At 42.8% G+C, this 23,688-nt stretch overlaps 2 protein-coding genes across 2 annotated transcripts in view; both read right to left on the minus strand.

Annotated features, from left to right (window-relative positions):
- Positions 1-7,642, minus strand: part of LOC311112361 (tubulin polymerization-promoting protein-like) — a 24,219-nt gene extending 16,577 nt beyond the window's left edge. The window contains exon 1 of the mRNA XM_084155447.1: positions 7,528-7,642. The gene's annotated coding sequence lies outside the window, so the exon portion shown is untranslated. The remainder of the gene's footprint in view (positions 1-7,527) is intronic.
- Positions 7,643-9,936: 2,294 nt separating this feature from the next.
- Positions 9,937-19,352, minus strand: LOC311107397 (palmitoyltransferase ZDHHC11-like; the record flags this gene model as incomplete). The annotated part of the gene is made up of 10 exons (XM_084149890.1): positions 9,937-10,064; positions 10,735-10,813; positions 11,016-11,076; positions 11,980-12,038; positions 12,262-12,380; positions 12,994-13,191; positions 14,195-14,319; positions 14,534-14,635; positions 14,855-15,033; positions 19,125-19,352. The coding sequence occupies 10 exons, from the start codon at positions 19,350-19,352 to the stop codon at positions 9,937-9,939; spliced, it is 1,278 nt and encodes a 425-aa protein (XP_084006016.1).
- Positions 19,353-23,688: the final 4,336 nt, after the last annotated feature.

Genomic DNA, 23,688 nt, shown 5'->3' on the forward strand with positions numbered 1-23,688 from the left:
TAAAGTAATGCTCTATATAGAACAGGGTGCCATTTGGGACCATTTGGGACACAGACTCTCTCTCCAGATGCTTTCAGTCAGTCTGAGGAGCAGGATTCCTCTTTAAACACATCATTGGCATCATCACAGCAAGACAAGCGGCATTTAGCTAACCACGTCACAAAGACATTTCCTTTGATTCCTGGATCACATCTGCATTAATAAATTGACTAAGACACACACAGGTATTTTACTAAAACGATTCCATGTTACAAGTCTCATTGAAATACCTAAGGTAGATTTGAAAGAGTAACCAATGACAGATATCAGATTTTCAACAAAGCCGTGTTATTGGAAGATACTGATGACTTCCTGATAATGTTGTACCACTGAAGTAAATAAGAACTGTGCTCACCAAGTCGTTCCCATGGTGAACTACAGTAACCACTCAGCAGCCTCGCAGGACCCATTTTGCCATGGCAAAGTACACCCCAACAAAGTCCCCCCCCCCCACACACGCAGCTTGTCAGTTCTGACTGCTCCCAGAGAGCAGTTCTGTTATCTATCTAGAGGTCCGGAATACAGACAGAGAACTTTTATATTTCATAACATTTAAATGTTAAATTTCTTCTCCAACTGATTTCAACTGTCACTCAAATATAGAGCGTGAAGAGTGGATAGTTGCTGTCATTCAATGCACCCCCAGCCCCCTTCAGTACTACACGGGTGACACGGCACCATGGGTGGCAAAGAAGGGGTTTTGTTTACAAGACAGCTACAATCAACCACATAAATTAACTCTAAATACTGAAAAACCCTAGATGGACCCTGTGTAAGGGCATTATGTTTTGCAGGGTCCATTCTTACAGGGAAAACAAGCAATTATTAATGTCTATCAATAATGTCATTGAGAACGGGGGACACTGGGTAGCCATTGTGACAGCACTGTGACAGCTCTGTCTGGCTCTGAGTCCCATGGCCGTCTCTTCACACATCCACACATGGTGGATGACGTCGCTGAGTGCTACCATTGGTGTTACGGGGGTTGGGGCGGTGGTATGGGTCATCCAGGACTCTGGCCAAAACAAACATAGGCTATGTCCCAAATGTCACCCTAGTCCCTATATGGTGCATTACTTTGTTTTGACCAGGGTCCATAGGGCTCTGGTCAAAAGTAGTGTACTACATAGGGAATAGGGTGCCATTTGGGACGCAGCCATGGAGAGATGCAGGGTTGTTTAGTTAACTGTTATAGCTCTAACTTATAACTCTAACTTGGTAAGTATTTAAACAGTTACCCTTGAAGCCATTAAACAGTTACCCCTTGGCCGACCATTCAACTACTGAACTCCCAACTTCAGGAATAAACAAAGAACTGTATTATAGAGTACACATAAATAGTTTAACAGCTTCCCTCTTCCACAAATGAATAAAAACAGTGATATGATCAATGTCACAACACTTACAGCAGCTATTGGTACAGGAGCTTGGATGATCCGTGTGAAACTTTCACACAATCTTGTTTCAGCTTGCATCCTGCCACACAAGACTTTCCCAGCAAATTCACTCCACTTCCTCTCGAACCATCTACATGTACAGACAGACTTGGCTTCCCTCTGTGTACATAGTTGTGTTTGGGGAAGGCTGTTTATTTACTGTGACACCCTCGTCCCTACGATAGAGTGCTCTGTGGCGCTCTTTGTGCCCTGACGAGTAAAATCGATCTAGAACAAAGGACTCTTTTCACTCTCTTGTTTTATAGTCAGTGAAGTCTCAAGTGTTCAAGTGCCACAGTCTCCTATACAGCCACAGTCTCCTATACAGCCACAGTCTCCTATGCAGCCACAGTCTCCTATACAGCCACAGTCTCCTATACAGCCACAGTCTCCTATACAGCCACAGTCTCCTATACAGCCACAGTCTCCTATACAGCCACAGTCTCCTATACATCCACAGTCTCCTATACGGCCACGGTCTCCTATACAGCCACGGTCTCCTATACAGCCACAGTCTCCTATACAGCCACAGTCTCCTATACAGCCACAGTCTCCTATACAGCCACAGTCTCCTATACATCCACAGTCTCCTATACAGCCAGTCTCCTATACAGCCACAGTCTCCTATACGGCCACAGTCTCCTATACGGCCACAGTCTCCTATACGGCCACAGTCTCCTATACGGCCACAGTCTCCTATACGGCCACAGTCTCCTATACGGCCACAGTCTCCTATACAGCCACAGTCTCCTATACAGCCACAGTCTCCTATACAGCCACAGTCTCCTATACAGCCACAGTCTCCTATACAGCCACAGTCTCCTATATGGCCACAGTCTCCTATACGGCAACAGTCTCCTATACGGCCACAGTCTCCTATACAGCCACAGTCTCCTATACAGCCACAGTCTCCTAAAAAACCCATCACGTTCAAGACTAAGGCTAATAGAGAGGCTAGTGAGAGGGGTTGCATCCTAATTGACACTCTATTCCCTATATAGTGCACTACTTATACGGCTCTGGTCTAAAGTAGTGCACTTTATAGGGACTACGGTTTCATTTGGGAAACACCCAAAGAGTTAATTTAGTCTACAAAACCCTCATGTTAACAATTAAGACTGGATGGTGTGTAAAATATAAGCAGAGAAAGTATTTTGGTACTTTTACGTGGGTCATTTTTCCCTGCATTGTGTCTATTTTTAAGGTGCAATATGCAGAAATCACTCCGCCATTTCCTGGTTGCTAAAATTCTAATAGCTCACCTCATTTCAGTTTATGCGACAAAACAAGCAATGTACAGTGTAGGGAATCATTGTACCATCTAAACCGCTGTGAAATATCTTCTCAATGACCAAAAATATTGTATTTTCAGTTGTTTGAAGCTGGTGTACAAAACCGAAAGTAAAAGACGCAAAAATGAAAGTTAAGAATGGGAAGCAAAGAAATAGCTCACATAGAACAAATCTACAGCTCCTTAGACTTGCTTTCAATGCGCACGACATATCTATAACACACATTTCTACGTGAATTTGGTCGGCTCACCCAAAAAGTTACATATTGCAGCTTTAAGTCTCATTTAGTCCATGGCTGTGAATACAGAATATATTATTCAAGATATTAGTATTTTACCTTACATTTTAGTAAACATGTTATGATCGGATGATCATATTATTGATGATTGGATTACAGTGAAGAATATATTACATACATTAGAACTGTCAGAAATGAAATGTGGCTTGGATCTAATAGAGGATTTAATTTACAGCATATGAAAGGTTAATTACCGTGGCATTAACCAGACACTAGGCATAACAACCCCCAACAGTATGGAGTATAGACCATACTGACACATTGGCCAGATAGTCTGTAGTATCGTCTTCTCTCTCTCTCTCTTAGGCCTGCCTGTTTGCTGTCCCATATTTGTAGACAACTACAAAGGAAAAAAGCCATTTGGTTGAGTCCAGATCTCAAGAGACAAATCTGTGACTGGATGACCGCATGCTTACATATACTCGCCTTCTGGTCATGCGTTGCTGCTTACAGATGTGTGCTTTACCATATAAATTGGCCCATTTTGAACTCTGTTATTAATAGCAACACAACACGCCATGGTAAGAACATTCTATCTGTTCATAAGAGGGGGGGAAGTGTCAGCAGAGGACAATAAGCAGACACAGCCAATCGTAAACATTATGAGAATACCACACACTTAACAACTTGAGGTGTGTGTGTGAGAGCGTGAGTGAGTGTGTGTGAGCTGTGCAACGTGAGTACATGCTTGTGTGTGAGCGCGAACCCGTGTGTTCGTTCATTCAAGCATGCGTATGAGTGCCTGCGCGCATGTTTCTGTTTGTGTGTCACTCCCTGACTGGGCATGCCGTGGTGAACCAATCTGCTCTCCATCTAGATCAGTCCCAGCCAGCCTTGTCAGCCAATCAGAACAGAGTGTGTGCTAGAATGCCCCCATGACCCCTAGTCTACCCAGTTCTACACCTACTCTGTCACTATACCACCATCACCCCTAGTCATAATGTGGTAGCCTGGTCCCAGATCATAATGTGGTAGCCTGGTCCCAGATCATAATGTGGTAGCCTGGTCCCAGATCATAATGTGGTAGCCTGGTCCCAGATCATAATGTGGTAGCCTGGTCCCAGATCATAATGTGGTAGCCTGATCCCACATCATAATGTGGTAGCCTGGTCCCAGATCATAATGTGGTAGCCTGGTCCCGGATCATTATGTGGTAGCCTGCTCCCAGATCATTATGTGGTAGCCTGGTCCCAGATCATAATGTGGTAGCCTGTTCCCAGATCATAATGTGGTAGCCTGGTCCCAGATCATAATGTGGTAGCCTGGTCCCAGATCATTATGTGGTAGCCAGATCCCAGATCATAATGTAGTATTCTGGTCCCAGCTCTAACTAGCATGGCCAAACCCATACATAAAGCAACATATATCTGGGCCCAGGCTACATTGACAGAAGGCTAAAAGACACTATCCTGAGTCTGTCAGTCTTCACTAGAGCACCAACACCCAGAGTCCCAGTCCGCCATTTAACCACCATTGTACCACTAACCACTGACCTGAGTCCACCAATCAGACAACAACTCTTCCCTGTGTAAACCTCTCTACCACGTCCAGGTAGTCAGTCTGCCATGGTGTCCCTCTTAGTTACCCAGTCTTGCACAGGGCTCTACGTTGAGCATGTGTGCTCTTAAGTTGAAAAATGTATGCGCACACAAAGACATTTAGGAGCACAATGAAAAATATTTGAGGTAATAAAGCTAGAATCCTTCATTTTTCTAGGCGCAATGGTGCTCCTAAGTTAAAATTCCAGGTCGCACAGCAAAATATTTAGCTGCATATGCGAGTAAAATGGCGGCACTATAGAGCCCTGTTGCAGGCAGCTCTCAGAGTCCACAGTAACCCCCCTCCCCTCCATCCATCCATCTATCCCAGAGTGCATTACATCATCACCCTACTGCCCCATGGGTCTGAAGTCACTCACCGTTGTCTGTCTGTGTCTCTTGCTGCAGTTTGTTAGGCCTGGGAATTGCCAGGGACCTCACAATACGATATTATCACCATACTTAGGTGCTGATACGATATGTATTGCGTTTTCATGATTACATACGTATCGGGATTCTATACTGCGATTTGATGTTCCAAACATATTTCTCACCATATGTCTGCTGCAGAGAGACAAGAGAGAGCCATGAGAAAATGAGTTTTGATCAGTCATGGAAATAAAAGTGATGAAAACATGTTGGCTCACTATTTAAGAAGAAGATGGACAACAAGCTATGAAGGAAAAATACTGGAGTTTTGGTGCAGGTACAGCCAACTAGCGCTAGCTAATGCTACCTACAGTAGCAAAAAAAAGTATATATTTTTTACAAATAGATACTTGGAGTCAAATATCAATATAATATTGTCTAAAAATAATATTACGAAATGTAACTGTATCGATTTCTTCCCCCATTACTAGAGTTTTTCCTCTCTCTCTCTCTCTCTCTCTCTCTCTCTCTCTCTCTCTCTCTCTCTCTCTCTCTCTCTCTCTCTGTGGCTGGAGTGTGTACTGTATGTTAGCCTTCCTCTCCTTCCCACCCTCCCTCCCTCCCACCATCCCTCCCTCCCTCCATCCCCTCTCCGGTGTCAGGCACGAATGTATTGTGCTTCAGAAACAATATGTTACGCTATCTCTGCTCAGTCCTTATTGTGGTCATAACAATAAGCCATATAAAGATACAAGGCAGAGTAATGAAAGAGAGGATCCTTATGCAACCCCGATGGATGAATGATCCCAATGAGAGCAGCAGTGGTCCTGTCTGTCCCCTCTCACATGGAGAGAGGCCTGGGCTGTGGCTCAAATGGTACCCTATTCCCTATGTAGTACACTACATGGGCTCTGGTCAAAAGTAGCTTAGATTACTAGATCACCCCTTTGGCTTTTTTCACTGACCATGCAGACAACGCACTTTCAAAAAACATAACCTTTCATAACCACCCTGTCCTGAATATGAACTAACTGAACAACAAAATATACTAATTTACCCTGTGAGGGTAATTGTTTATGACAGGATCCAGTGACTCTCGGACCAGAGTGCACTGCAACATGTGCCAAGAGAGAAATCTGGGGCAAAGTCAGTGAATGACTGCATTCGCTCCTCATGCGTACCTAATACAACATATGGGGATAAACAAGGCTAACGCACACGTAAAGCAGAAGTGCTGTGAACAAAATACTGGGCCATTTATTTGTAAAATCTGACCTACATTTTCAATTAGGTCTACGTTTGAATTACAGTACTGCTTTACTTATATACTGCTTGAGTTGGAGACAAGCAAAGACTGATTGGCAAATCCTCTCTGACTGTGAAACACTAGATACTGTATGTGGGCCCAACACATGTAGTGTTGCCTGCCAAGCATCTGTCATTTCCATCAACATACATGACCATATCATCAGCCACAGTACCATGTCATCATGATGTTACAAGATATTGGTTGAATCTTTGATGCAATAGAATCGACATGCGCCAAGATATTGGTTGAATCTTTGATGCAATAGAATCGACATGCGCCAAGATATTGGTTGAATCTTTGATGCAATAGAATCGACATGCACCTAAAGAGTACATAAACAGAATACACAAGGAGGAGAACAACTGGGTAAATGGGCTTCATGCATTCTTAGGGTAGTTTGTATGAGAATATTATCATTCCAAAAGGCTTCCTTCAACTATTTTCCCTTCTAGGCTGACTAGGCTATATTATGTAACAATCATGCATTAGAAGCCAGAGCAGGGTTTGATACAAAGGATCTGCCCTACAGTTTCAAGAGGATCTCCTATGCCATAAAGGACCCGACCTCTTGGTAGAGGTAGTAGCTATGTCGTACAAGGGAGAAGGTAACAATACATGTAAAACGTCGAGAGACCAAACGATATAGGCTATGCTATGGTTCGTTTAAGTTGACAGTACAGAAGTTGGATAATGCAGTATGAGCATGTTTCCTGCGCGAGACTGGTTACATAAACTTGCAAATGTGCAGAGATTCATGCTCAAGTAGTGGTCTCTGGAATAGTCCACCGTGGCACGTGACCATTGTTATTGTGACCATGCACAGGCTGCAGTCTCAACTCTTCTATTGCCACTTGCCAGTGCATAACGCAATACCTGGTAATACATCGAATATGCGTATACACTATTGACAGCGTCTACAATTCAGTAAACGATACACCATTATGCAATGCATAATTCTAGAACCAAACGGCGTAAAAGACCAGTGCGTTCAAATGAGGGAAAAACGAAAGCATATTTGACAATCAAGCGACTTCCTGCATATAATGCACAACATAATTTAGTGTGCAATGAAATATAGAAATACATTTATATTTGTAGCTATCAATTTGCATATTTAAAAAATCGCATTGAACCGAACATATGTCAGTTTCAAAATAAACGCACACCAAAACAAATAAACTGTCAACATCAATAGCAGTTATTTTGCCAAAAAACATTTAACCACATCTGTAAATAACACATTTACCTGATATCTCAATCCTTCTCCAATCCACTGTTATTCGTTGTCAATTCCACAAAATCATAACTGCACGTCGAGGATCGTTGGCAACATTATACTCTCCCGCTACATAGGATCTCAAATGCCTGCCTGCTGTTCGCCTCCGCTAAAGAAATGAGGGGAGAAATTCAGGCCACTGATTGGCTGCAGCACTCCTACCACTCGTGTAAACATCAAAGTATTCTCATGAAGGTGATGGGTAATGGATAACGTTATTTTGTTTTATCCATAAAAGGTTAAGGGAATTCCTTCCGTTCCGTGGGAATCTCTGTTCTGTCGTGCTCTTTTGCAGTATGGAGTATTCGGAGCACTTCTAAACCATATATCAAAGGTTAGACCAGCCAGTGAGGTGATTGTACATTCATTTTAATTAGGTGCTGCTATTCAATCAATTGTACTCCCATCCAAAAATGTAATACTTCAGAATAAATATTCTGAGTGAAATGTTTTCCATGAGAAAGAGCCAGTACAGGCAGAGTGAGAAAGCAGTAGCACATCACTGAGGTCCAAGGACCAAAGGCCATGGTATGTATATAAAAAGATTAGAAAAGAAAAACAAATCAGAATAGTTTCCAGGAAATGCAACCTGGCTCTAGTCCGAGTACAGGATGTCTTGAGTCGCTGGTCAACACACGGCCAATGGGATTCTCTCTCTAGGGAAATAAGATTTCCCTCAAAGATACAGTAGAGGATGCTTGCATCCCAAATTACACCCTATTCCCTTTAGTGCACTACTTTTGACCAGGGCTTGCATAAGGTGTCATTTGGGATGCATTCTCTCTAGCGAAATAAGATCTTCCCTAAAAGATAGAGATTAGGACAGAACCCTCTCCTTCCTTCAACGTGAACAGTTCTGCTAGTAATGCACATGCACTTGAAAATCAAAGTATCTGTAATTGTGTCACTGCCCCTATCTAACCTTTGTTGGTAATTTGATGTCAATGTATGGTTTGAGCCTTATTCAGGGCCTTAATTCTCTGATCTGATGTCCACTCATGGCATTGACCTCTTTAAATGGTTATACAACCAGTGGTAATGATTTAACATGGAGAACTGGAGATTATATAATGCACTGTCCACTGGGGCCAGGCAGGCTGGTGCTGAAACAGCACCAGAGGAGGCTGGTGAGAGGAGGACGCCTCATAATAATGGCTGGGATGGAGTGAACGGAATGGCATCTAACAAAATACATTCATTCCGTTCCAGCCATTACTATGATCCCTGTCCTCCCCATTTAAAGTGCCACCAGCCACCACTGTACAGCACTCATGGATGATGCAAGACACTAACTGAGGTACAGCTCCAGGACAGAAGAATTAGCAAATGTTTCTCAGGAATGACAAATGCTCCATCACTCCATTGGCTGGATATACATACATATACATAGGGTATAAATTAATTAGATTTATTGTAGTTCAATGAGTCTCAATAGCTCCACCGTCTGGTTAACCTGGGAATGGAACATTATTTAACTCAGGAGTTTGTACAGTATGTTTACACATTTTATTATTACATTCAGGCAAGAACTATATGATTTGAAATTGCTAAATTAACAAATAAAACATAGGTAAAACAATTCCTTAAAAAATGTGATCAGATAAAATATATAAAATTGCTACAAAATAAATAATGTCCTTCCCATCATTCAGTCTAAATATCCTATTAAAATAGCCCATTGCATATTATAAAAAAGCCAATGTCACCCCTCGCAGTCAATATGTGAGAAATCCCATTGTCTGTCCTCTTCCATAGGAATCCAGGTTGCATCCAATGTGTTCTATTCCCTAGCCCATTTCATAACATTCCATGATGCTTTTTAGAAGCTCGGAATCCAAAGTTTCATTTCCAGGTCCAAGTTGTGATCCTCATAGGCAACAACAGGAGGTCCGTTGGAGGCATCATGGTGATTTCAATCCAGCATGAACATTCTCTATTCGTTCCCCAAGGTAGATACTGCTGCCGGTGGCCGATTCGATGGCTTCTGACCAAACAACATCGACAGTCATTTTTTTTTCATTTCCCAAAGATTTGACATGTTGTATCGACCACAGTTAGTCAACATCCAGTAGGTGATCTACTGTACTGCACACGGCCAACGTTCGTTATGGTGTGTAGGTAGCTTAGTGGTTAAGAGCGTTGTGCCAGTAACCGAAAGGTCGCTGGTTCTAATCCCCGAGCCGACTAGGTGAAAAATCTGTCGATGTGCCCTTGAGCAAGGCACTTAACCCTAATTGCTCATGTAAGTCGCTCTGGATAAGAGCGTCTGCTAAAATGACTAAAATGTAAAAATGTAAAATGTGTGTCAATGTCTTTAGTTCCTCAGGTACTGTGTGTGGCCCCTGTAGAGCATCAGAGACCAGCTACTGATGAGCTCTGTCAGCGCAGGGGACCCAGACCCCGTGGACCCAGACCCCGTGCACAGACCCCCTCACACTGGCCTGCTCTGAGGCCCTCTCTGCCTCCACCTGACCTCCAGCCCAAGGGGTCGTCCATCACCACTTCACCTTCCAGACAGAACATTTAAAACCAGCAGATTGGAATTAGTTACACTGATAATCACCTCGGGCTGTGTCCCAAATGGCACCTTATTCCCTATGCAGTGTACTACTTTTGATCATGACCCTTATCCACTTGGTCCTGGTCAAAGGTAGTGAACTAAATAGGGAATAAGGTGCCATTTGGGACACAGCTCTAGTTAAATAGGAAAGACCCAGAGACCTAAATACAGCGTAGGCATTTAAAAAAGTTCCTTCTGAATTTAAAATGTCTGTCCCAAACTCACCTGGTATAATCTGGGTGGGTAAACACTCCTGGTATAATCTGGGTGGGTAAACTCCCCTGGTCTAACCTGGGTGGTTATACTCACCTGGTCTAATCTGGGTGAGTAAACTCACCTGGTATAATCTGGGTGGGTAAACTCATCTGGTATAATCTGCGTGGGTATACTCACCTGGTCTAATCTGTGTGGGTAAACTCACCTGGTCTAATCTGGGTGGGTAAACTCTCCTGGTATAATCTGGGTGGGTAAACTCCCCTGGTCTAACCTGGGCGGGTAAACTCTCCTGGTATAATCTGGGTGTGTAAACTCTCCTTGTATAATCTGGGTGGGTAAACTCACCTGGTATAATCTGGGTGGGTAAACTCTCCTGTTATAATCTGGGTGGGTAAACTCACCTGGTATAATCTGGGTGGGTAGCTCTGTGCCATAGTAAAAGCCATTTTCCTTTTCTGATGATTTAGTAAAGTTGTCCAACTAGAACAAGAACATATTTACTTATTTTATTATGACAATGTTTTCTTGCAAATGGTCCTAACTAATAGTTCTGAAACAAAAGACCTTCATGGCATATTATATTATATTATTATATTATACAGACAATACCCAAAATATTATTTTAGAATATGATGACAAAAGTAGTTTAGTGATAACTTTCAATTTGGTTAGGGTAACTGACCTCAGTACAGAAAGATCCAGAGAATTGACTTGAAATAGTTCCTGTTTCCTGATTCTTGCAGCTACAACACGCAAAAGAAGAGGTGCCATGCACAATAATGTGTTATTATACAAATCTATCTTTGAGATAACTACAATAAGGGCCTCCCGAGTGGTGGAGTGCTTGAGGCGTCACTACAGCCCCGGGTTCGATCCCAGGCTGTCACAGCCGGCCGTGACTTGGAGACCCATGAGGCGACGTACAATTGGCCCAGCATCGTCCGGGTTAGGGGAGGGTTTGGCCGGCTGGGATTTCCTTGTCCCATCGCGCTCTAGCAAGCTGACTTTGGTCACCAGTTGGATGGTGTTTCCTCCGACACATTGGTGCGGCTGGCTTTCGGGTTAAGCGAGCAGTGTGTCAAGAAGCAGTGCGGCTTGGCAGGGTCATGTTTCAGAGGACGCATGACTCTCCCGAGTCCGTAGGGGATTTACAGCAATGGGACAAGACTGTAACTACCAATTGGATATCACGAAATTGGGAAGTAAAAGGGGTAAAAGTAAAATCTAAAAACTACAATAACATGTTATTCTACAAGTCTATATTTGAGATAACTACAATAACGTGTTATTCTACAAGTCTATATTTGAGATAACTACAATAACATGTTATTCTACAAGTCTATATTTGAGATAACTACAATAACGTGTTATTCTACAAGTCTATATTTGAGATAACTACAATAACGTGTTATTCTACAAGTCTATATTTGAGATAACTACAATAACGTGTTATTCTACAAGTCTAAATTTGAGATAACTACAATAACGTGTTACTCTACAAGTCTATCTTTGAGATAACTTTTACACTTTGGAAGATTACAATTTCCCAGCTGCATAGCAGGAAACCTTCCAGTACTTGTGTCTTGCAACACTGTACATGATAACCACATGCATCGGTATCATGGTTTCCTAGTGGAATTACCTACCTGACACCGTCTGACAACGATGCATCACAGTCGATGGAGGGCTCCATTGGCGGATAATTCTAAAAAACAATCAAATCAACAAATCAATCCTGAGAATACATGATTGTGTAGTCTCTCTTGTACCAAACTCATGGCTATGGGATTGAAGAAACTAGTTTGCATGCAACTATTGGAATTAGGGTTGCAAAATTCCAGTAACTTTGCCAAAATGCCCAGGTTTTCCAGAAATCCTGGTTGGATTTCACCAAGGCCAGAGAGGAGCAGTGAAACAAAGGATCTGACCTGTCCTGCGTTGCCATTGCTGTCAGATGACTGGGGAAAGCCCATCTCTATGTCCTGGCTGCTGGCCTGTTTACGGCGTCGTGTTATAATGTAGTCATACGTGCTTATTTTGTTTAACACTGCAGAGACCAGAGGAAGAGAAGACAGTTGATTGGAAGGAAAACATTCTGTATGTAGCATCTTGTTGTGTTGACCTTGTGTACTGTTGTAATGCTGCAAGAGAAACATCCTCAGAGACAATAATAACGTGTTGTCATGCCAACTCACTGTTGTAATGCTGCAAGAGAAACATCCTCAGAGACAATAATAAAGTGTTGTCATGCCAACTCACTGTTGTAATGCTGCAAGAGAAACATCCTCAGAGACAATAATAAAGTGTTGTCATGCCAACTCACTGTTGTAATGCTGCAAGAGAAACATCCTCAGAGACAATAATAAAGTGTTGTCATGCCAAATAACATACAGATACACTATTCCATCGGTTCCATTGTACTAAATCAAACTAAAAGCTAGTATCAGGAAGGTATTCAAAATAATATGTACAATATTTTACCCAGGTCTGAGCCCGTATTCACAAAGTCTCACAATAGAACTGCTGATCTAGGATCAGTTTTGCCTTTCAGATCATAATGAATATGCTTATATGGACAGGGGGGGGGACCTGATCCTAGATCAGCACTTTTACTCTGAGACACTTGATACATACAGCCCCTGGACCAGTTAGTAACTCACAGAGATAGATGTGGAAGCCCAGCAGGTGAACCAGCAGCAGCAGAGAGCCAGTAGCCAACATGACCGTGAGGAAGGCTACAACCAGGAGACTGACTGAGCTTGTCTCCATGGGCACCAGGGGCAGGAAGACCAGCCATGTCCCGTTACTCAAAACACCTACAGACAGGAAGACCAGCCACGTCCCGTTACTCAACACACCTACAGACAGGAAGACCAGCCACGTCCCGTCACTCAACACACCTACAGACAGCAATTCTAGCCGGCCGCGTCGTAGCCGGCCGCGACCGGGAGACCCATGGGGCGGCGCACAATTGGCCCAGCGTTGTCCAGAGTAGGGGAGGGAATGGCCTGCAGGGATGTAGCTCAGTTGATAGAGCATGGTGTTTGCAACGCCAGGGTTGTGGGTTCGATTCCCACGGGGGGCCAGTATGAAAAATAAAAAAAATATGTATGCTCTGGATAAGAGTGTCTGCTAAATGACTAAAATGTCAATGTAAAATGTAAGTCCAGCCACGTCCCGTTACTCAACACACCTACAGACAGGAAGACCAGTCACGTCCCGTTTTTTTTTTTTTTTTTGGGGGGGGGGGGGGGTTTATCTGAGGGCCTTGTGGCCCGTGGGCCGCCAATTGCCCATCCCTGACATAGATGATCAAAATCATCATCCAATTACTCCTCTGATTACCTCATATTGAACCCAGTTGCATGCATCGCCTCCTCTCTATCTAGTCTAGTTAAGCTAGCCTAACACCACCAAAGACCACAACTCACTGGTAAACTGTGGTGCGGAAATGTAAACTCACTGATAAACTGTGATGCAGAAATGTAAACTCACTGGTAAACTGTGGTGCGGAGATGAAAACTTACTGGTAAATTGCGGTGCGGAGATGAACTCACTGGTAAACTGCGGTGCGGTGCGGAAATGTAAACTCACTGGTAAACTGCGGTGCGGAGATGAAAACTTACTGGTAAATTGTGGTGCGGAGATGAACTCATTGGTAAACTGCGGTGCGGAGATGAACTCACTGGTAAACTGTGGTGCGGAAATGTAAACTCACTGGTAAACTGCGGTGCGGTGCGGAAATGTAAACTCACTGGTAAACTGCGGTGCGGTGCGGAGATGAAAACTCACTGGTAAACTGCGGTGCGGTGCGGAGATGGAAACTCACTGGTAAACTGCGGTGCGGAGATGAAAACTCACTGGTAAACTGCGGTGCGGTGCGGAGACTGGCGGGGTCCATATAATGCTGGATGAAGATGAACAGGATGACCATGAGGAGCACGAGGACGCCCAGCGTAGCAGAGAACACCGTCACAAAGAAGTACCTGAGAAGGACAAACATAGAAATACATCTGGCTTTGATCTCAATCAAATGTATTGGATTTAGCCTTGCCACAAAGTGCTTTACAGTAACCTGGTCTAGACTACAAAGAGCCAAATAAACTACATTTAAAGGAATGATATTCAAAACAATATTTCCTCAAACTCTTAGTAGTCAACATCGACTGAAATGGGCCATCCTCCCATGCTTCCTCTTACCAGTAGTTCTGTCCCCCCACACAGTTGTTCAGCCATTTACAGTGGTGGTCAAAGTCTTCAATACACTTGTTGCACACGCCACAGTGTTTCACTTTGGGGTCCCTAGAGAAAGACAGAGAAACCACATCAACCTTGTTGCAATTTCCTCAATGAGAAAAAACATAATTGTATCTCAATGTACAGTATAATGCAACAGGGACAATCCTGAATTCAAACCAGAACAAAACGGCCGCCCGCCACTTTTTAAATGTTCAAAAATGAATGTAAACATTTGACCAATTCCAGATTGGCCTTTTTAAGAGACTTGGGTGAGATACATACACATTGATTTTACACAGGTAGCAGTGTAGGTTGTGGATAACATGTGGTTGTTTCTTCTTGTCGAAGACAGGCAGTGGGTTGGAGTAGCTCTTCTTGGCTCGGACGCCTGCCTCTGCTGGGTTTATTGACACGGCAGCTAGATGGGTGACCAGGTGCACAATGAAGGCTGTACCAGTTAGCTGCATAGTGGGATGGTCAAGGGACTAACAAGGGAAATATTGATACAGTTTATCAAATAGCCACACCATGAACCATAGTAGAATCCAAACCAGCTTGAATATCTGATTCAGTATCAGTGTATGAAGTAAAGTGTCCACTCTCAGTCTAGATGTCATTTTGACAAACCTTACAGTGACCATCGCGGTACACAAAAGCTTCTCTATGTGAGGAGGAGTAGGAGTGTCAAGTCTGAATAAATCAACCCTTTCTGTTTCATCATACTGCATCTGACACCATACTGCAGCTGAAATCATACTGCAGCTGAAATCATACTGCAGCTAACTATCATACTGCAGCTGACATCATACTGCAGTTGACATCATACTGCTGTTGACATCATACTGCAGCTGACATCATATTGCAGCTGACATCATACTGCAGCTGAAATCATACTGCATCTAAACATCATACTGCAGCTGACATCATACTGCAGCTGACATCATACAGCAGCTAAACATCATACTGCAGTTGACATCATACTGCAGCTGACATCATACTGCAGCTGACATCTTACAGCAGCTAAACATCATACTGCAGCTGACATCATACTGCAGTTGATATCATACTGCAGCTGACATCGTACTGCAGCTGACATCATACTGCAGCTGATATCATACAGCAGCTAAACATCATACTGCAGTTGATATCATACTGCATCTGATATCATACTGCATCTGACATCATACTGCAGCTGAAATCATACTGCAGCTAAATATCATACTGCAGCTGACATCATACAGCAGCTAAACATCATACTGCAGTTGACACCATACTGTAGCTGACATCATACTGCAGTTGACATCATACTGCAGCTGACATCATACTGCAGCTGACATCATACTGCAGTTGACATCATACTGCAGCTGACATCATACTGCAGCTGACATCATACAGCAGCTAAACATCATACTGCAGCTGACATCATACTGCAGCTGACATCGTACTGCAGCTGACATCATTCTGCAGCTGACATCATACAGCAGCTAAACATCATACTGCAGTACACATCATACTGCAGCTGACATCATACTGCAGTTGACATCATACTGCAGTTGACATCAGACAAAAGAGCAGTGATGATAGTGGTTCTGTCCCAAATGGCACCCTATTCCCTATATAGGGCTCTGGTTAAAAGTAGTGCACTATATAGGGAATAGGGTGTCATTTGGGATGCCACTATGTCTGTAAAGGTCAGTGGGAGGATGCCACTATGTCTGTAAAGGTCAGTGGGAGGATGAGACTATGTCTGTAAAGGTCAGTGGGAGGATGCCACTATGTCTGTAAAGGTCAGTGGGAGGATGCCACTATGTCTGTAAGGGTCAGTGGGAGGATGAGACTATGTCTGTAAAGGTCAGTGGGAGGATGCCACTATGTCTGTAAAGGTCAGTGGGAGGATGCCACTATGTCTGTAAAGGTCAGTGGGAGGATGAGACTATGTCTGTAACGGTCAGTGGGAGGATGAGACTATGTCTGTAAAGGTCAGTGGGAGGATGCCACTATGTCTGTAAAGGTCAGCGGGAGGATGAGACTATGTCTGTAAAGGTCAGTGGGAGGATGCCACTATGTCTGTAAAGGTCAGTGGGAGGATGCCACTATGTCTGTAAGGGTCAGTGGGAGGATGAGACTATGTCTGTAAAGGTCAGTGGGAGGATGCCACTATGTCTGTAAAGGTCAGTGGGAGGATGCCACTATGTCTGTAAAGGTCAGTGGGAGGATGAGACTATGTCTGTAAAGGTCAGTGGGAGGATGAGACTATGTCTGTAACGGTCAGTGGGAGGATGAGACTATGTCTGTAAAGGTCAGTGGGAGGATGAGACTATGTCTGTAACGGTCAGTGGGAGGATGAGACATTGTGATAAAGAAGCATATCTGACCTGATGATGACTCACTACTATCATTATCCACAACAACATTACAGCTATAGAGCAACACTAAAACCTTGGCTAAGTCCCAAAATTCCCTATATAGTGCACTACTTTTGGTCAAAGGTTGTGTACTACAGTTGAAGTCGGAGGTTTACATACACTTAGGTTGGAGTCATTAAAACTCGTTTTTCAACCACTCCACAAATTTCTTGTTAACAAACTATAGTTTTGACAAGTCGGTTAGGACATCTACTTTGTGCATTACACAAATAATTTTTCCAACAATTGTTTACAGACAGATTATTTCACTTATAATTCACAGTATCACAATTCCAGTGGATCAGAAGTTTACATATACTAAATTGACTGTGCCTTTAAACAGCTTGGAAAATTCCAGAAAATGATGTCATGGCTTTAGAAGCTTCTGATAGGCTAATTGACATAATTTGAGTCAATTGGAGGTGTACCTGTGGATGTATTTCAAGGCCTACCTTCAAACTCAGTGCCTCTTTGCTTGACATCATGGGAAAATGAAAAGAAATCAGCCAAGACCTTAGAAAAAAAAATGTAGACCTCCACAAGTCTGGTTCATCCTTGGGAGCAATTTCCAAATGCCTGAAGGTACCACGTTCATCTGTACAAACAACAGTACGCAAGTGTAAACACCATGGGACCACGCAGCCGTCATACCGCTCAGGAAGGAGACGTGTTCTGTCTCCTAGTGATGAACGTACTTTGGTGCGAAAAGTGCAAATCAATCCCAGAACAACAGCAAAGGACCTTGTGAAGATGCTGGAGGAAACAGGTACAAAAGTATCAATATTCACAGTAAAACTAGTCCTATATCGACATAACCTGAAAGGCCGCTCAGCAAGGAAAAAGCCACTGCTCCAAAAAAAGCCAGACTACGGTTTGCAATTGCACATGGGGACAAAGATCGTACTTTTTGGAGAAATGTCCTCTGCTCTGATGAAACAGAAATAGAACTGTTTGGCCATAATGACCATCGTTATGTTTGGAGGAAAAAGGGGGAATGCTTGCAAGCCGAAGAACACCATCCCAACCGTGAAACACAGGGGTGGCAGCATCATGCTATGGGGGTGCTTTGCTGCAGGAGGGACTGGTGCACTTCACAAAATAGATGGCATCATGAGGAAGGAACATTATGTGGATAAATTGAAGCAACATCTCAAGACATCAGTCATGAAGTTAAAGCTTGGTTGCAAATAGGTCTTCCAAATGGACAATGACCCCAAGCATACTTCCAAAGTTGTGGCAAAATGGCTTAAGGACAACAAAGTCAAGGTATTGGAGTGGCCATCACAAAACCCTGACCTCAATCCTATAGAACATTTGTGGGCAGAACTGAAAAGGCGTGTGCGAGCAAGTAGGCCTACAAACCTGACTCAGTTACACCAGCTCTGTCAGGAGGAATGGGCCAAAATTCACCCAACTTATTGTGGGAAGCTTGTGGATGGCTACCCGAAAAGTTTGACCCAAGTTAAACAATTTAAATGCAATGCTACCAAATACTAATTGAGTGTATGTAAACTTCTGACCCACTGGGAATGTGATGAAAGAAATAAAAGCTGAAAAAAATAATTCTCTCTACTATTATTCTGACATTTCACATTCTTAAAATAAAGTGGTGATCCTAACTGACCTAAGACAGGGAATTTTTACTAGGATTAAATGTCAGGAATTGTGAAAAACTGAGTTTAAATGTATTTGGCTAAGGTGTATGTAAACTTCCGACTTCAACTGTATGTAGGGAATAGGGTGCCATTTGGGACGAAATGCAACACTAAAACCTTCTGTGCAATTTATAGGTCTTGCTCTTCACTCAAAGCAGAAATATTTCAAGAGCTGAAACAAATAAACAGAAGCAAGACATCTCACAGAAATTATCTGACCTGAACACCTGTGTCAAATATTTACACTTACTTATTTGACTTGCGAATGACTTAGCTTGACTTAGAGTTTGCACTTTTGGGACTATTCTATTGGTTCTACTTGTAACTGGAAAACTAAATCAAGTGGTTCTACTTGTACCAGGTAAAGTCACTTGAGTGCAACTCAAATATTTGAAAGTATTTGACCCAGAGCTTATTTGACCAAGGCCTGCTTGAAACTTCTTCAACCTCTGCTTTCGACCAAGAGTCCTTGACTCCTTGAGTAAAGGTTACAGAGTAGGCCATGTGGCTCCAGGGTGAAGGTAGTAGTGGGATATAGATCCCAAAGCCAACTACAGCCATGTAGCTGTATATTGTCCATCCCACCAGCTGGAAGGAGTGAGGGGGACAGGCCCAGCCGTTAACCCTGGAGAGAGATGCCGTCGAGGGGGTCACCAGCTCATTCCTGCTGCTGCCGCGTGCAGGGGCCGTCCGCCTCAGCCCCCGCTCAAAACAGCTCATCTGGAACACAGAAGACAGCGACACATAGGACAAAGTCTATGTCCCAAATGGCACCCTATTCAGTGCACTACTTTTCACCAGGGCCCATTGTGCGCTGATCAAAAGTAGTGCACTATTTAGAGACTAGGGTGCCATTTGCATTTTTCCTGACCGCAATACCTGACCAGGAAAACCTCTGGGCTCTGGTTATAGACTAGGAACCTGGTTATAGACTAGACCCTGGTAATAGACTATGATGACTAGGAACCTGGTTATAGACTACGACCCTGGTTACAGACTATGATGACTAGGACCCTGGTTATAGACTATGATGGCTAGGACCCTGGTTATAAACTATGATGACTAGGATCCTGGTTATAGACTATGATGACTAAGACCCTGGTTATAGACTATGATGACTAGGATCCTGGTTATAGACTATGATGACTAGGACCCTGGTTACAGACTATGATGACTAGGATCCTGGTTATAGACTACAATGACTAGGACCCTGGTTATAGACTATGATGACTAGGGACCTGGTTATAGACTATGATGACTAGGAACATGGTTGTAGACTATGAGGACTAGGAACCTGGTTATAGACTATGAGGACTAGGATCCTGGTTATAGACTATGATGACCAGGAACATGGTTGTAGACTATGATGACTAGGACCCTGGTTATAGACTACGATGACTAGGACCCTGGTTATAGACTATGATGACTAGGAACCTGGTTAAAGACTATGATGACTAGGACCCTGGTTATAGACTATGACGACAAGAACCCTGGTTATAGACTATGATGACTAGGACCTTGGTTATAGACTATGATGACTAGGACCCTGGTTATAAACTATGATGACTAGGACCCTGGTTATAAACTATGATGACTAGGATCCTGGTTATAGACTATGAGGACTAGGACCCTTGTTATAGACTATGATGACTAGGACCCTGGTTATAAACTATGATGACTAGGACCCTGGTTATAAACTATGATGACTAGGACCCTGGTTATAAACTATGATGACTAGGACCCTGGTTATAAACTATGATGACTAGGATCCTGGTTATAGACTATGATGACTAGGACCCTGGTTATAGACTATGATGACTAGGATCCTGGTTATAGACTATGATGACTAGGATCCTGGTTAGAAACTATGATGACTAGGACCCTGGTTATAGACTATGAAGACTAGGACCCTGGTTATAGACTATGAGGACTAGGACCCTGGTTATAGACTATGATGACTAGGACCCTGGTTATAGACTACGATGACTAGGACCCTGGTTATAGACTACGATGACTAGGACCCAGTTCTTCCTATTCATGTCAAATGGCCAAGGAAAACTTGCCCACTTCCATCATCACACCAAAAGTGAAAGGAATGTTTTGTATCTATTTTAGAATGCATGATGCCACACTGGTAGGCTGCGGTTACATTTGCCAGGGAAATTAGTTGAGTTGGAGCAGCATGATGGCATTGTTACCATCCCCCACATCCATCCTGTATCAACAGCTTAGCTCACAGTGTCCATAGTGGTTCAACATAATAACCAAACACTCTGGCCTTACGTCCCAAATGGCACCCTATTCTCTATACATATTACACTACTTTTGAACAGGACCCATAGGGCTCTAGTCAAAAGTAGTGCACTATATAAGGAATAGGGTGCCATTTGGGACAGCCACGCATTGTGGTTCAACTGTGGTTATAATAGCCAACCCTTCTGGACAGTTTTGGTTCCTTGTCTCTGGACGATCAGGTTTTTAAAAACAGAAACCAGTTTCACAAGGAGGATATTGCTTTGAGCAGGCAGCCAGTCACAACAGTTGAACCTTTCCCAATCAAAGCGTAACCATTTATATGACATTTACGCTGACAAACCCCTCCTATGCCACTATGTTTCTATCATTATTTCTGATTTATAATTTTCCCTCCCTCGTCTTACCTTCTCCACTAAGCTGTCAAAATCATAATGACTATTCTCTTTATTCTCAAAATTCAGAATGTTAGTGCATGAAAAATTATGATGCTGTAGAACTAATCGTTTTGTCATCATCTTCATTTTGGCACACATTGGCATTGACATGGGCGTATGATCTTGTTTGCCTCATGAGTTCATTGACAGGGTTGAAATTCGGTTGCCGAATCCCTGTGGCGTATTCATTAAGCGCCATACGGAAGAAAATGTACTGAAACTGGGAAAGACTAGTATGGACGTATCCAATAAGAAACGCTCGTTTTCGTTTGCAGTTGTAAAACGTTTTGCTCCGGTGTGGACTAATGAATAGGACCCAAGCTTCTTATTTGTGCTCCTGCCAATCGGATGGTTTCGCCGATTACACTGTTTTGATAGGCAAATAACGTAGCCTTAGTTCCAACAATAGTTTAAACATAAATCGAGACAGGAAAATGTATAGTGTGTCAATTGGCTTTCCTATATAGAAGCCATAAAAAAATGTTGCACCAACCGGACGTTTGTAACTGCGAATGTTCCATCTGTCAGTCACATACAGTCAACAACGCAAGCAATCAACACCATAATCAGATGTAAACATTTTCCAAAACACCAACGTGCACAGCTAAAAACATAAACTACATACACTGATGATACACATTATATATAAAAAAACATAAAATATGCTATTGAAGTTTACCTTTTTACATCTTTAAAGTTTATTCAAAATTATTTGAAAATTACTTACATTTTGTCGGATGGCGTACAATAAAAGAAAAACACTGTGATGACCCAAAAAAATATTTGCTCAAAATAAGAAGCAGAATTCACGGTCTTGATTGCCCATAATTGTTTCTTTCCCCCAATCAGTCGGACTTTTGTCTCAACTACCGTCTCTTGCCAAAACGCAAAAGTTCACTGAATCAATCGATCAGGCAATAATTAGGAAGGCTACTAGGCTATATAAAATTGAGCGTATGTAAGTCCATAACAAGATCCATATCAAAGGAACTGGCACTGCGGGTGTCAGTCAGTCATCATAAATTGGAGAATTTATCTTGCGGTGCGTCCACTGCTATGGAAACGGGCCTTGCAGAAACGCGCATGCCCCGTACGTGGTCATTATAGAGCGCCCTCGGAAAGGATGCATTTAATTTACCAGTTTTTGAGCACTTTGCAGACCAATATATATTTATTTTTTTACAATAAAAAAAGAAATATGTGTGTAACATACAGTTGAAGTCGGAAGTTTACATACACTTAGGTTGGAGTCATTAAAACTCGTTTTTCAACCACTTCACAAATTTCTTGTTAACAACTATAGTTTTGGCAAGTCGGATAGGACATCTACTTTGTGCATGACACAAGTAATTTTTCCAACAATTGTTTACAGATAGATTATTTCACTTATAATTTACTGTATCACAATTCCAGTGGGTCAGAAGTTTACATACACTAAGTTGACTGTGCCTTTAAACAGCTTGGAAAATTCCAGAAAATGATGTCATGGCTTTAGAAGCTTCTGATAGGCTAATTTACATAATTTTAATCAATTGGAGGTGTACCTGTGGATGTATTTCAAGGCCTACCTTCAAACTCAGTGCCTCTTTGCTTGACATCATGGGAAAATCAAAAGAAATTAGCCAAGACCTCAGAAAAAACATTGTAGACCTCCACAAGTCTGGTTCATCCTTGGGAGCAATTTCCAAACGCCTGAAGGTACCACGTTCATCTGTACAAACAATAGTTCGCAAGTATAAACACCACGGGACCACGCAGCCGTCATACCACTCAGGAAGGAGACACGTTCTGTCTTCTAGAGATTAACGTACTTTGGTGCGAAAAGTGCAAATCAATCCCAGAACAACAGCAAAGGACCTTGTGAAGATGCTGTAGGAAACAGGTACAAAAGTATCTATATTCACAGCAAAATGTGTCCTATAGCGACATAACATGAAAGGCCGCTCAGTAAAGAAGAAGCCACTGCTCCAAAACCGCCATAGAAGAGCCAGACTACGGTTTGCAACTGCACATGGGGACAAAGATTGTACTTTTTGGAGAAATGTTCTCTGGTCTGATGAAACAAAAATAGAACTGTTTGGCCATAATGACCATCGTTATGTTTGGAGGAAAAAGGGGGTCGCTTGCAAGCAGAAGAACACCATCCCAACCTTGAAGCACGGGGGTGGCAGCATCATGCTGTGGGGGTGCTTTGCTGCAGGAGGGACTGGTGCACTTCACAAAATAGATGGCATAATGAGGAAGGAAAATTATGTGGATATGTTGAAGCAACATCTCAAGACATCAGTCAGGAAGTTAAAGCTTGGTCGCAAATGGGTCTTCCAAATGGACAATATGCAAGCATACTTCCAAAGTTGTGGCAAAAT

This window comes from Coregonus lavaretus (assembly GCF_964263955.1).
Source record: "Coregonus lavaretus genome assembly, chromosome: 3".
In the NCBI taxonomy this organism is placed as follows: Eukaryota; Metazoa; Chordata; class Actinopteri; order Salmoniformes; family Salmonidae; genus Coregonus; species Coregonus lavaretus.